The sequence below is a fragment of the Motacilla alba genome, chromosome Z (assembly GCF_015832195.1).
Source record: "Motacilla alba alba isolate MOTALB_02 chromosome Z, Motacilla_alba_V1.0_pri, whole genome shotgun sequence".
Taxonomy (NCBI): Eukaryota; Metazoa; Chordata; class Aves; order Passeriformes; family Motacillidae; genus Motacilla; species Motacilla alba.
The window spans coordinates 49,176,242-49,190,515 of NC_052046.1; the positions used below are offsets into that span (position 1 = coordinate 49,176,242).

General features: G+C 41.4%; 2 protein-coding genes across 7 annotated transcripts in view; both read left to right on the forward strand.

Moving 5' to 3' along the window:
• Positions 1–553: 553 nt before the first annotated feature.
• Positions 554–4,723, forward strand: PRXL2C (peroxiredoxin like 2C; the record flags this gene model as incomplete). The annotated part of the gene is made up of 6 exons (XM_038123304.1): positions 554–898; positions 1,408–1,476; positions 2,961–3,014; positions 3,453–3,558; positions 3,800–3,931; positions 4,541–4,723. Coding segments are annotated over 6 exons (834 nt in total), but the record flags the coding sequence as incomplete, so codon positions are not given.
• A 2,884-nt stretch (positions 4,724–7,607) lies between these two features.
• Positions 7,608–14,274, forward strand: part of CDC14B (cell division cycle 14B) — a 44,229-nt gene continuing 37,562 nt past the window's right edge. For 2 of the 6 annotated variants that reach the window (XR_005255111.1, XM_038123296.1), the window contains exon 1: positions 7,611–8,017. Coding sequence is in view for 5 of the 6 variants with exons in the window: in XM_038123296.1 (XP_037979224.1) it covers positions 7,858–8,017 (160 nt within the window). In the remaining variant the exon portion in view is untranslated. Of the gene's footprint in view, positions 8,018–14,274 lie in introns of all 6 variants that reach the window. The other 4 variants (XM_038123299.1, XM_038123295.1, XM_038123298.1 and 1 more) reach the window with 4 other exon arrangements.

The window sequence follows — 14,274 nt, forward strand, 5'->3', positions numbered from 1 at the left end:
CACAATAACATATAGACCCTGGGACAGTCTGCCAAGAGAAGCTTGGGAATTAATATAATCAGAGAGTTTCAGAAAGCAGAATAAATTCTGGACATCCCCCCAGTCCTATTCTCTCTGATATTTCTTTTTCCTCTGCCCGCTAAGAAAAGTACCCTCATTCTCGTAAGCTTTCAGCTGACACAACAATCTAAAATGCTTCAATACTCTTCAACGGCCTAGTGTTTTCCTTATTATAAGAACTGTTTGCTCATTTCTGCGTGCACTCAAGCATCTGCAATTCAGTTGTAAAGACACTGTGAAGCTCTGCTTTTGCATGAACAGGGACACCGGATTTGGTGCGGGTTTTGTCTGACACAGCAGCTCGACAGCTCCTCGAGAACAATTTTCCATCTCGCTTACGGCCCTCTGCAGGGCTGCGGCCTTCCGCAAAAAGAACGCCGACCTCGAGGGCCGTACGGCCATGTCACTGCTCCTGCTGGCACACCATTCCTGGGAAGCTCCGGGTGACTCTCCCTTGATTCCCGGGCACAAACTGCACCCCGTCCCTGGCTGACAGACACGCAGCGGTTTCGGCCGCAGATTGCTCGCTCCCTCCATCCGAACCCCCTGGCTCCGCCTGGGCCACAGCGCGGCGGCCCGAGGTCGCTCCCACGGCCGGCAACGACGCTCCATCCCGGCCCCGTCCCTTCCTCGCCGTCGCACAACGCCCCGCGCCTTTCCGCTCCAGCTCCGCCTTTCCTCTCCGCTCTCCCATGGCCGGGCCGCCGGCGCCCCCGGTCACGCAGCAGGTCGGGCGGGCGCGGGGCTGCGGGCGGCGGCCGGAGCAGGAGCAGCTGCGGGAGGCCGCCCGCTGCCTGGTGCTGGACGCGGACGGGAGGAGCGTCCCCTTCCCGGCCCTGTACGCGGAGCAGAAAGCGATCGTGCTGTTCGTGCGGGTGAGGAGGGGCCGTCGCGGGGCCCAGCCCGGCTCCCGGCGGGGCTGTGGGAGGCGGGGGTGCGGGGGCTTAGCACGGGCTGGGCTGGAGCGGAGGGGAAGAAACCTAAAGTAGTGCCGTGCTCCTCCTGAGACCCCTGTTCTTTGGTAAAGTGAAACACTATTTACCAGAAAGGAAATACTTCTTCAGCCGGGTGTTTAGGGAAACAAGTATCGTGTTCCTTGATTTCCCGGCTGTCGAGCCAGCTACCACATTCCTAAAATATCTAGAGATAAAAATATTTGCAAGGCTGCAGGCCCAGTGTCTTTCTTCAGGCTTGGGTTAAACCAGTATCCTAATCCAAATTTGGTGGCTGGAATCTTTCCCATTCCTTGTTCCTAATCACCTCCAAAGTGGTGTGTGTCCAAAGTCTGCTGCTTCATATCTATGCAGTTGTATCTGTTTCTTATGCATCCAATTGGGTACATTGCAGAACTTTTTGTGTTATACCTGTAAGGAGTATGTAGAAGATCTGGCAAAAGTCCCCAAGGCATTTTTACAAGTAAGTAGTCTGCTCTTAATGTGCTTGTGGCCACAATCAAGCAGATCTGTTATGTTCAGCTACACACTTACATAAAGCTTCGCTCGGAAGAAGTGCTTTCATTGTTTGCTACAATAGCAATAATGAATCTGCCTAGGAGACACAGGAAAGGATTTATGGCACTACACGCTCTGTTGGAACAGCATTATTTCTGCCTGCCCTATTAGCTTGGTGTTCTTTTTACTGCTGTGCTCAGAACAGTTAGACAACATCTGACAGGCATTTCTTTCAGTATTAGTAGTGCCCTGGACAGCTGTCTTCTGACTGCTAACTACTGCCCTTTCCATTATGCTAGTAGAGCCAACTGATGTGCACGGAGCAAGATCAGAAAATTGATCTGGATTAAAAATAGTAACTTTTTCTATGGCGATTTTTAAGCTGCATTAGTAGTGTGTCCTGCTCTCCAGGGCAGCTGCACAAACAGGAATGACAGTGACAGAAAAGAGAAGTAGAGTGGGCAGGGGTTGCTATCGACATGTGTTTTTTGGGTGGTAGGAGACGCCAGAGAAGATGATGATCTCCTGCTAAATGTGGAAGGTCAATCTGTCCCTTCTAGACTGCTGATTGAAATTCTGCCATACTGCATTCTCAACAGCAGCATAGCCAATGACAGAGACTCAGGTCATTGCTGATGGCAAGTCCATCTAAGTACAACTGAGATGGATTAGGAATTATGAGGATAAAAAGGGGCAATTTCTTTGTCAGGTTCCCTTCTCAGGACAGATATTTCTAAACTGTTTGATCAGGGTTACTCAAAAGAATATTTTCTTAATTTGGCTCCTCTAATAAAATGTATCTAGAGTCAAAAATGTCCATGCTTTTCTTAGTGCAAGTATTCTGGTTTTAGGAGGGCTTCTTTTCATAACAAGCAAAATGATTTTATATGGGAAACTATTCTATATGGGAAAGGCAAATTTATAATAAAACAACCTTATGTTTATGAACTGGTTTTAGTGATATCTAAATGAACTTCAGTTTTGGGCTCTGTTTTACAGACTCAGGCCTAAGGCTGCACTTGCAAAAAACAGCAGTGCATATAAGTGCAAGTTATAGCTATCAATGGGTCCATATATATGTAAATCCCAAATGTATGGGCACCATCATTTGTGTGCTTCTTCTTCAGATGTAGGTGCAACTGAGTGGAAATTTTGAGTTTTCAAAATCATATCGTGTTGCAATTAATTGAGAAGACAATCCTACCAATGCTACAGGGAACTTAAAGTTTACAGTACTGTGATTTAAAAGTTATCTTTAAAAATAATTTTTCACTAAAAAAAAAAAGCTGCTAACTATATATATAACATGGAAGTTACGTTAACCTAAAGTAATTTTAAGTTAGTGCACTAGCATCACTAACCCAGCATGCCAGATTCTGTTAATGTTTTGAAGTCATGTAGGAACACCCAGTTCCTCTTTACAGCTTCAATACCGATGTTCTATTCTAGGAATCAAATGTGAGGCTTATAGTTATTGGACAGTCATCATATCATCACATCAAGGTAAATAAAGCAGTCATTAAATACAATGTATCCTCTATTATGTCTTAATGGTCTGTAATGAGGGATTTAGTTTGCATGAAAAGGTGGTCTTTTGCAACAATAAAAAAGGATAGTATTCATGAGGCAATTCTAATAGTAATACGTGACTAAAGGAAATAATTAAAACTTACAGTTTAAAAACCACCAGGGGTTGCTAAGGAAACATCTTTTCTTGATTTCACTGGAAGCTTTGTTTTAATAGAAGCTTTGAGGCCAAAAAATTTCCACTATAACATAACTAACAAATACACAGTTTTCAAATAAGAGAGGGGAGCATGGAGCTGGCAGGGTGTCAGTACTTTTGCTGCTGTCAGTAAACCCTAACTAGTTACTGCCTTAACCTTACAAATATTACTTTAATTTTCTGTGTCTGTCTGTGTCTATACCTATATTTTGCAGCCCTTCTGCATTTTAACTGGGTATACACATGAAATGTATGTAGATCCACAAAGGGAAATTTATAAAATACTTGGGATGAAAAGAGGTGAAGGTAATAAAGCATCAGGTAAGAATTATTTTCTCACCTTATTTAGACTTTCACAAACAAAACAAAAATGCTCTGATAAAATAGTGTGATCGCAATGTAAAGAGAAAGTGAGTTGCCCACCAGACTGTCTCTCGTAGGCTATGTTTTGTGAAAACAGTCGTAATCAGGAATCTCTAAAGCATTCAGAGCAGCTGTTAATTGTTGTTGCTTTTTATACTTTCATATTTCTAGATAACAAGTGTTTCCTGGTTTTCTTTAGTTCGGAGCCCTCATGTGAAATCAAACACTCTTCTGGGAAGTATTAGCAGTATATGGAGAGCAATGACTGGCCCAGCTTTTGATTTTCAAGGAGACCCTGCTCAGCAGGGAGGAGCTTTGATTATAGGCCCAGGTGAGCTCTTTGTTTTGTGTGAAAGTTACCACTGTCTCCTTCAGCTGTTTGCTGCCATTTCGCCTTCTGTCCCTGTGGGTCCCAAGGAGACAGTCTGGTGTTGAACTGTGTGATTTCTGTCACGTGAAGAAATCTGCAGAGTGTCATTGTGCAGTCCCATCTCCCACAGAGGTGGCATAAACCTGATCACAGTCCTGCAGAAATTGATTGCATCGCTGATGGAACAACTGCTTTAAAGTCTGGAGGGTTTTCTTGACATCTTGGTATTTACCTACATTCTGCTTTCACATTTGATTTGAGGCATTTAATGTGGTTTTATTAAAGGAGTAGAGCATGAAGGGGGAATTGCAACATGAGAGTCACCACATTATTAGGAAACATCCTGCTACAGCAGATTTAAACTAATAAGTGCTTCAATGTTCCTTGCTTCTTTAATGTAATTAAAAAACATTTTGTCATTGTTTAAAATACAGAATATTGTGCAGTTTACAGAACTAGTACTTATTTGTACAATAATTTGGTAGGTAGTCAGAATGCTGCTTCAATTCACTTACATCTTTGAATAAATAAATATGTCATTCAATAATTTACATGTTATTCTCATTCCAGGCAACGAAGTTCATTTTTTGCACCTTGATAAGAACAGGCTGGATCATGTTCCCATTAATACAGTCTTGCAGCTGGCAGGAGTTAAAACAGTGAATTTCTCAAACAAACCCCAGATTATTGACATATGACACTGAAGTAATGTATACTTTTTCTTAAATTTATGCTCTACAAGAACAGTTCTCCAGTGAATTACAACAAGCATTGGTTCTGTTGCTTCTTTGTAGGAAATCTGAAACCTTATGTAGAAAATCAGAGCATAGAATAAACTACCTGACACTAGAAATGGATACAAAAGTGCTATTTCCATTGAGTACAAGATAATAAAAACTAAAACACAACTGAGACAGTGGCAAAAAATCCTGGAGCTTATTATTGTCTCATCAATTGCTAATGTTTTTTTAAACATTATTGTTCAAGGTACACTAAAGTAAGAAATCAGATTTTGCTCAGGAAGAACTTGGGGTTCTTGTCTTCAGCAGATCAACATTGGCTTTCAATCCAAGACTTTTCAGCACTGTTTTAAAGCTTCCAGCACTGTATGACAATTTTGTATTGAAATACACCTTGAAAAGTCACAGTTTTGAACACCTGGACTTCATTTGCATCTGGCAGTGGCAGAAGTTATAAAACACATTTCACAAATTCAAATATTTTAAATACATTATCCTGTATTGTCTGCAATTCTTTTGTGAGATACAAAAACATGGGTCTGTAAGACCAGAGAGAGGTGTGTCTTAAATTTGTATTTGATCAGGTTATCAGTTTTGGAGTAAGCCAAATTATTTGTGTCCCTATGAAGATTTGCAGCAGAATGTTCTTTTGTATGTATGTATTTTCTCTCAGAGCAAGAGGTCTCAGAATAAATTTTCTTAGTTATTTCTGTCTTAGACAACTGAAGTAAGCATATCAACATTCTTTCTGGTTTGCAGTTCTGGCATATTTCATATTATTAATTTATATACAGATGTTTATGTTCAACATCTATTGGTTTCATTAAAGTAGACGTGCTCTCTTTCATCTAGGATACACTTTTTAGCAATTTGAAAAAAAAAATTATCCAAGATTTATGGAGAAGCGTATCCTTCTCTGCAGCCTTTGATCTTTGACCCTCACTGTAAAATGCTACCATACATGTCTCAACTGCAAATTTTCTCCCCTTTTTAGCTTTAATGCAATTGTGAAATGTCATTTTGTGAAGATGTTTGTTCCTGCATTCATTAAGGTCACTGGCAGGCCCAGAGCAAGGTCTGGAAAGCTTTACACCATTAAGAGCCTGTGAAATTAAGTGCATTGTTCCTTGATGAAAAATAAAGGGCTTGCCTAAGAAACATAACAATACTGAACAATGTAATTCTATTAAAGATGCTATGCCTCAGCAACTTACTTATTACACCTCTATTTTCATATTACATGTTTAGAAGAAGAATTTTATTAATGGAAAAATACAGTTGCCATTTCCCTGCTTTGACAAAACAGCACTCGGCACAGGGCTAAAGGTAGTCACGTGCAGACTCTGAATCCCTGTGATTTCAGGGTGGCCAGAGGCTTCCTCAAACTCGCCATAACAGATTGGGACAGGCAGCTCAGGCTTGCAGGGGAGTGAAGTCTGCTTTTTCTGACTGTTCCTACAGTCTCAAATAAGGAGCTGCCTCCTCCCTCCAGCACTCCTCCAGCTCAACAATATTTTTCAGCATACCAGGAACTCTGGAATGCAAGTGCCTCTCTGCCTTATGTTATTTAAACAACAGCCAAAAGCAGGCTGGAAAACTGGTCATATGTTTGTAAAACATATAAGACAATAAACAAAGAAAAATTCTTTTCAAAGACAATGAATGATGAATAGTCAGTTGATTTGTAGTGTTTCCACTCTGCTTCATTCGCCTGATAATCACAGCTAAGGACACTGATTCTTGTTCCACTTTTATTTTGCAGTTGTTCTTGATGCTTTTGATTTTAAAGGAAATGTTCTAGCTGCCTTCCTGCTTCTTTTGCTTTTAGAAGAATTAAAACAATATACAATGGATTCTGTTGATCCTAATAAGCACATTTTTAAAAATTAACTACAGCTAAAATATCTATAGACTATTAAAAGATATTGGAATTAATTAAACTGTAGTTTTACAGCTCTTTAGGTTGAAGTCATCTACCCTCACTATTTCAATACTGACAGGAGCCATACTACAACCTCTGTGTTATCCCAGCAAAATCACTTCTTCAGAAAGACTCACAAACTGCAGACAAACAAAAGGAGAGAGGAAGAGAGAAGAGGATTCAGCAGAAGAGCTGAGGTGTCCTAATCAGGGCATTGACCCTGCCTTTTGCACCTGGCCACAGCTTGAGCGAGTTTGCTTGACCCCTGCGAGACAATGACTCCCACATTCATAATGAATTGGAACAACGATGGCCACAGTCATCCTTGGGAGAATTTGTTTCTGAAGTGTCTGAAAAATTTTAGGTGTCTGGTGTTATTTAGAAAGGGTTGGTTTTTGATTTTTTTTTTTTTTTTTTTTAAGTCATGCAGTGAATAGTGGCAACTAGTCTGTTTTCAACAGGTTTTCCTCCATAAATATGCACACTCAGCAGATGGTAGAGTACTTCCTCGAGGGCTTTCATCATGGCCATTAGACGGTGGTGGGAAGGGAGTGGTTCTCGGAAGCTGTTTTACCTACTAGCTTGGTTTAGCGCTAGGGCCATTTAAAATAACTGTGTATTTTAAAGTATCACTGTATCTAAGAGGCAGATTCAAACACAGTTATTTAAACTTTCCGGATAAGCCCATTTAACGTTCAGACCAGAAGCCTGCATGTACTGGACTGTTTTGAGCTGGCTTTACAAAGTACCAAGTCCTTGGGCTCCTCTTTCGGTACGTGTCAGGAGGGGCACCTGGAGGGCTGCGAGGCCGCGGGAGAGGGCAGTGCAAGCGCGGAGCCCCCGCGGCCCGGGCCGCGCTCCCGGCCCGGGGGCAGCCGGCGCCACGTCGGCAGCGCGGCCCGGGCGCGCGCCCAGACAGGCGGCGCGCCGGGAGCGGGGGCGGGGGGCGCGTGCCCCGGCCCACCTGTTACCGCGGCCGCCATGACGTCACCCCCCCCAGCCGCTCCGCGCCGGTGACGCCACACCGCGCGCCCCAATCAGGGGCGGCCGTTGGGGGTGCGGCGGGCGCTCCGCCGGGCTGCGGGGCGAAGGTGCGGCGGGAGGGGGCGGTGTCCGCGGGGACGCGTCAGCCGCCACCGCCCTCGCCGCCGCGGGGTCCCTCCCCTCCCTCTAGCCGCCGGGTCCCCGCGGGATGAGGGGATCGTAGCGCCGCGGCCGCCTCCGCCATGAAGCGGAAGAGCTGGGCCGAGGCGCGCCGCCGCGCAGCCCCGCCGCCGCCCGCGCTGAAGAGGACGCGGGGCGCGACGCCGCGGGCGGCGGGGGGCGAGGCGGAGCGGCGGCGGCAGCCGCCCCCCGCCGGTCTGGAGACGTGCCTGAGGATCGCGGGTGAGGGGGGTGTGCCGGGGGCGCGGGGGGCGGGGGTGTTCCGGTGTCCCGAGGCGCTGTACCGTCCCGCCGGCGGTGGGCGCCGCGCCGGCTCCGGGTGGGCAGGAAAACTTCCCGTCGGCGCGATTCCCGGCGGGACCCCGGGGCGCTCGGCAGCCGCTGCTGTCCAGGCGGTGGGCCGGTCAGTCCCCGAGCCCGGAGCTCTGGCGTGTCACTCAGCCAAGTGTTGTTGAGGACTGCGCCGCTCGTCCAGCGGGATAACTCGTCCTGCCGATGTCCCGGTAGCCCGAGCCGTACCCAGCACCGATTGTCTCTTGCTGGCATTTTCTGCCTGCCCGAGAGGGTGGACGGAAAACAACGTTAAACACGTTTCTGTCCGTTCAACACGTTGTGGGGTGGAAAAAAGTAGCATATTTCTCCGTGTATTGGGGACATATGTATATACACACACACACGTAGGCACAAATACATCTGTATCTAATCTATTTGTATCTATATGCATAGATATATGTATAGATAGATACAGATATTTGTTTCTTCTGATGCCGTAATATCGGGCTTGCTGGCTAATGAGAAAAATAATGGGCAAACGTCGCACCTCCCCTTGACATGCAAGTGCAAACAGCTTGTGCAGGCAGGATTGCTCAGTGTCGTCCCTCCTTTTCGTGACTCCAGGCTCCGAGCCGCGCTTTGTTTTGGCACGAGTCTGCCTCTTTTAAGAAGCCTGTTGGATCACAGCCAGAAAATTCTGTGTTTAGGTTTGAGCTCCCCAGCTAAAAGATGGGCTTGAGTTTAGCCTGCCTAAGGGCAAAAACAACAACAAAAATTACTTTTTAAATCATATGTCATAATCTCAGAATTTTAGTGTATTTACAACTTCTCGTAAAAAGCAAGAAATATACCTCCTGGCACATCTGTGAAGGGTGTGGAAAATATCTGTGGACAGAGCAAGCAAAAATATCAAGAGCAAACATGCAGAAAGGACAACAATGAACCTTTTATTTCTGCAGCAAAAGCATGGTTCCTTATATTAACTAGTGTATCTCCTACATAACAGTATGTTTAGAAAGCCGTAAAATTTTGTTTTGAAAATTTGGCATAGCAACATGGAAAGAATGTAAACTGACAGATTCTTCTTTTTAATCTTACCAGATTCTTCTTTTTAAAAAGCTTTAATACTGTCAGGGAGCATAATCCTTAATATTCCAGCCAAAAATTCAGCATTTTAGGCCTAATCTACACTGAGAAACATAATGGTGTACTTATCTACAGAGCTCTAAAGCTCCAACAACTCCATATGTGTTTTATTTCTATAGCAGCAACAGTTCAAATAGGACATGATGGTAGTATGTTTTTAAGGTCAGTTGTGGAAACCCCTCATGTAACAGATAATAACTTTTTACTATCAAAGTGATTTTACTACCAGCATTACCACGCAGCCCTGTCTGTCCAGCTCACATTTCCAGCAAACAGATCTGTCTAACTGTTCTCATTAAGCAGTTGCTTCGACCTGGTAATGTGTGTCTGGCATCAACAAGCCCATTAAATTACTGTATTTTCTCCTTCAAGAAAGTGTTCACCCATTTAAATTCAGTAGAGCACCTAGGCTTTGACCTGTGGTTTTTTTCAGTGGGATTTCACCATGTGCAGTGGTACCTGATACAGTAAATTTGATTAAAGTGCCCTTTAATTAACTTTACTTTGATTAAAGTAAATTTTATTATTATATTTAACAATACTTCATTTTGTCTTGATCTTGCTGTGCATAGTGGCTGCTGTTTATTGTCCGATTTTTAGTTCTGATTCAAAATATAGTCTCATGTTTAGTTTGCTGCTATGTCATATTTGTTGTTTTAAAGAGAAATCTTAATAACCTAACAGGCTTACCTTTTTGTTCAGCTGTTTTAAAGTTCTGTCAAGGTTTGAAATGTCAGTTCTGCCTTCTCATAATGCAGTTTTGAGGAGTTAATTGATAGTTGTGTACTGGAGACAAAGCATAAGGTCTTATCCTTAAAAATGGACATACTGGTAAATATTTGAACCATTGTAAAGGCTGAGAGGTCTGTGTTAGCATATCTCCTTACAGAAACAGTGCCAAACTTATTAAGAACATTGTAGGCTACCCTTATTTTCATCTTTGCAAAAGACAGAAACAGAACATAAACTGAAATTGCTGTGAAGATTTATGGATCTTTTGTTGTGCAGTGTTACATTCAGAGACAGCAAAGTTTCAAATCCATTCTAGGAATTTTATACCCACAATACTTACAGTAATCATTGCATTTCTTTATTTTGTAATTAATTGTATGCATCAGCCATATGCCAGAATAATATTAATTGGAACTGTCTAAATATTCCTGGTTACTAGTAAGACTAGTTCAGGAAAGCTGTCCTTTTAAAAAGTTGTTCATTTTAGTCTGTTAAGCTGCATGGTAAGCTTCATCATTTTCTCTTTGTCAACTAGTGCATGAGGCTTGCTGGTATGAATCCAATTTGCTGGAACTGAATGCATTTCGTCTGTTTATTAGAAGCATATTCCCATATCCTTCTGATCTCTGAGAAGTAATTTATATGATCTAAATAAAATGTAACAATGCTCTGTGAGATGCTTGGAAGCTGTTAGTTTCCTTTCCTCAGCTGCTTTTCTTTCTCATTGCTGTCATTTTATAAAAGCATTTTAAAGAAGAGGTGGAATTATATATAATGCATAAGCTTCCGGCAGAAGGTGTGGGTTTCTCTCTCACCTATTTTGTGTCGTAAATTCAAAAATGAAATAACTACAATAACTATACATGGAATTAAATTTTAAGTGATATAGTGTCATGGGTAATTTCTTGATGTTTGTTCTTCCTGTTGAATGTGTACCCAGTTTGTTTACAGAATTGAACATCTTAAAGGATACTCTAAGCTACAGTGTACATGGCTATTTTGTTTTTCTTCATTGAGAATAATTTTGTTTATATTGTCAGTAGGAGTTGATAATTAAATATTCATTTTAATGTATTCATTGATATGTGGGTTGCTTTTTTGGTTTTGTATTACAGTTTGTTGGTTTTTTTCAAACCATTAAGTTGTCTTTTTCCAGCAGTGGTGGTTTGTCATTATAAACTTTGTGTAACCAATAGAAAACTATTTTTCTAGAATGCTAAGGACACTTCTAATAAGTATCATTAAGTTTCCAATATTTTGATTCTCAACATTTTCAATTAGTTTTTATTATGCAGCTGTCTCAGTGCAAAAACTGTTTACTGTTGTATCAATATGACCTCACTTGTGAGTCTTCTCCAAAGTTAAGATTTTAAATACATGTTTAAGGCTTTTAGTGTTTAATCCAGCACTGAAAGTGCATGAACATATGCAGTCTTGTGTATCAGTCAAGAGCAGCAGAGTGGAAGCACTCCATGTAAGCGAAATGACAGTGTTGATCAGTCATGACATACCACTGAAACTAAGGCTTTCATAGAGTTTTGTTTAAAAAGAGTTCCTCTATCTTTTTCGTGTACTTTTATTTTCCTTTTCAGAGTCCAGGCTGTTGTTCTAGTTGGCAAGTCTATAATTAGCTGAATTTGAAATATCATAGTGATGATGACTGAGTAAAATTTTTCAAGGATAGGGAGACTAAAAAGAAAATCTTCAACAAATATTTTGAAGTTCTTTAAGTCAAACACAACAAAATTCCATATACCAACTCTGAATTCAGAAATATACTCCTCTTAAAATAGTAACTCTTTGGTTACATTCCTGGTGATTCAAAACTGACCAACACTGGATTTTGTTGTACTGTCAGCCCCTGAGTTTCTCATCTAGGGCATCTATTTAACAAGAGAACTGTAGAATTTCTGTTTGTATAAAATAATGTTTGCTGATCATATACAAACTTGTCCTGCCACTAATGCCTATTTAATATTTAGTTGTCACTTAAAGTCATAGAATCACTTAGGTTGCAAGAAGCCTCTAAGATCATCAAGTCCAACTGTAATTCTTGAATTAATGAAGTTTCTTTCTTGAAGGCCTGTGCAGCACAACCTGAGAAGCATCAGGCTGGTTGAAAGTAAAGGAAGGAGATTATTTTTTCATCTCTAAATTCACATTAATGTGATTTTGAAGTGGTAGCTCTCAATTTTCTACACATCTATTTCCACAGAACACTGTGGCTCTGATAAACAAGCAGAGTGCTTTTCCTTCTGTAACACTCTGCAATCAGCTTGGACAGTCATGCTTGTGCTACCTTTAGTCTCTCTAGCTGAGGTACCAGCAGTAACACAGCTGCGGTAACCTATGCCTCAGGGAAATGTAGGCTTATTTTGGTTGTACATTGGATGCTTACTCAAATTAAATGCCTGCAGTGACATCCATACTTATGTATATTAACTGTTCTGTTACATAAGACTGACAAAATTAAGTGTATTTGAAGTATATCTAAAATGCTGCAGCCATATCTCTTAATTGCAGAGCAGATGCAGCCTGTAAGGCAGTGAGCCCTACTCTATCGTTCTTCTGAGAGATGATTAAAAAGGTCTGCTCTAGTTTGATAGTTTTAGGATGATTTTTTATCAGAAATTTGCAGGAATTAGGAAGTCCTCAAGTGCACTGTATGTAAATGAAATACTAAAGAGCTAAAATTAGCAAAGGAAACATAAAGATAATGAAAGGGAAGCCTTGCTCCTGGCAGTCCAAACCTTTGTGGAATCCTAGTGAAATCAAATCATCAGTGCTTGAGTGTATTTTATGTATAAACTCTCAATCCTGCAATCAGATCCTTAATGAAGGAATTCTCCTTTCTCTTAATTTCTGTTAAAAAAGCACAACACACTAATCCTTGATTAAATAGAACTCGGAATGTGTTTGGAAAAAAAAACAGGTAAAAGCAGATGTAGTGAGTAATACAGCATTTGTCAGATGCTGGACTGGTTAATCAGTAGAAGGATAAATACACTTACAGGAAATTTATTCATTCTAGAATCTCCCCATAGGAAACATGTTAAAAAGATGGAGCCTGCTGTTTACATAATAGGGAGTAATTGTTAGCAGTGCACAGGAATGGACAGCTTGTCAGGATATTGGCATTTGACACACACAGCTTTTATTATGACGTACTTCTGTAAACTCATTAAACTCAAGTTTCTTTCAGGTGTTTTAAGAATAGCAACAATGAGCACAGTTCAGAGATACCAGAGCAGAACTATTGCCAATAGCAATTCTGAAGGCCACATACATACTGCTTGCTCAAGATAGGAATTCTTATTTTTGCTGAACATTATTTTTGCAAGCTGCAGAAGCGTTTCAGTAACAGTATGAGCACTGAGGATGCAAGTGATTCTTTTATTCCAAATCCTGTTTTGGAGCAAAAAAAGCTAAATTATTTTAGGTCTTTGACCTGTGCAAATTATATATATATTTTCATTTTTGTCCTCCTTTTGTATTTTAAGGTTTTGGATTGCTCTTTGCAAAGTACTTTTATATTTTCAAAAGTGATGTAAAGTTTCTTTGAAGAAGCTGCAGTTCAAAAGAGTAGCATTTGAGTGCCCAAGGAACTCAGTTTGAGTACTACTGCCATTCTTCCCAGATTTTGATGTGGTTATTGTTTGTGTACAATGAAGAGGGAGAGCTCAGTCTAGTCAATAATTAGACTGGCACTTTAGGACAGATGCCGTGGAGGAAAAAAATTGGGCTGCATATTCCTGCTCTTAACCCCCAGCAGGCTGGTTCAGTGAGCTAACTCAGAAGATTTTTCCTTCTAAGGAACCTGGTGGCAACTAGCCGTTAAATCAGTTTAGAAGTGGTGTGAAATTATACCTTGGGGCTGCAGTGACATGTGTTTAATCTAGCAATGCCAGTTTAAATACAATCCCTAGATATCACATCCTTTCAGTTCTCCTTTCTACTTCCTCCCTGGCCCTTGGTTCTCCTGCATATATTAGCTCTCATTCTCAGAGCAGAGGGAAGGAAGTCAGCAAAGCAACTTTTTACCTTCTTTTCTGCTTTTCTTTTTTTCCTTTCCTTTTTCTTTTTTTCTTGCCTTATTTTTCCCCTTTTTTCTTTTTTCTCCTTTTTTTTTCTTTTTTTTTTTTTTTTCCCAGGTTATTTTCCTTTATTTTTTCTTCCTTTTTTTTTAGCATTGCCCAGGGATACGTGTTACAGTTTCTAATTCATTCAAATCCACCTTGACAGAGCTCAGTGATTAACACAGTGGTGGGGAACTACCCCCAAAAGTCCATCCCCAGGACTGCCTCTCTATGAGGCAGTTTTCACCATAG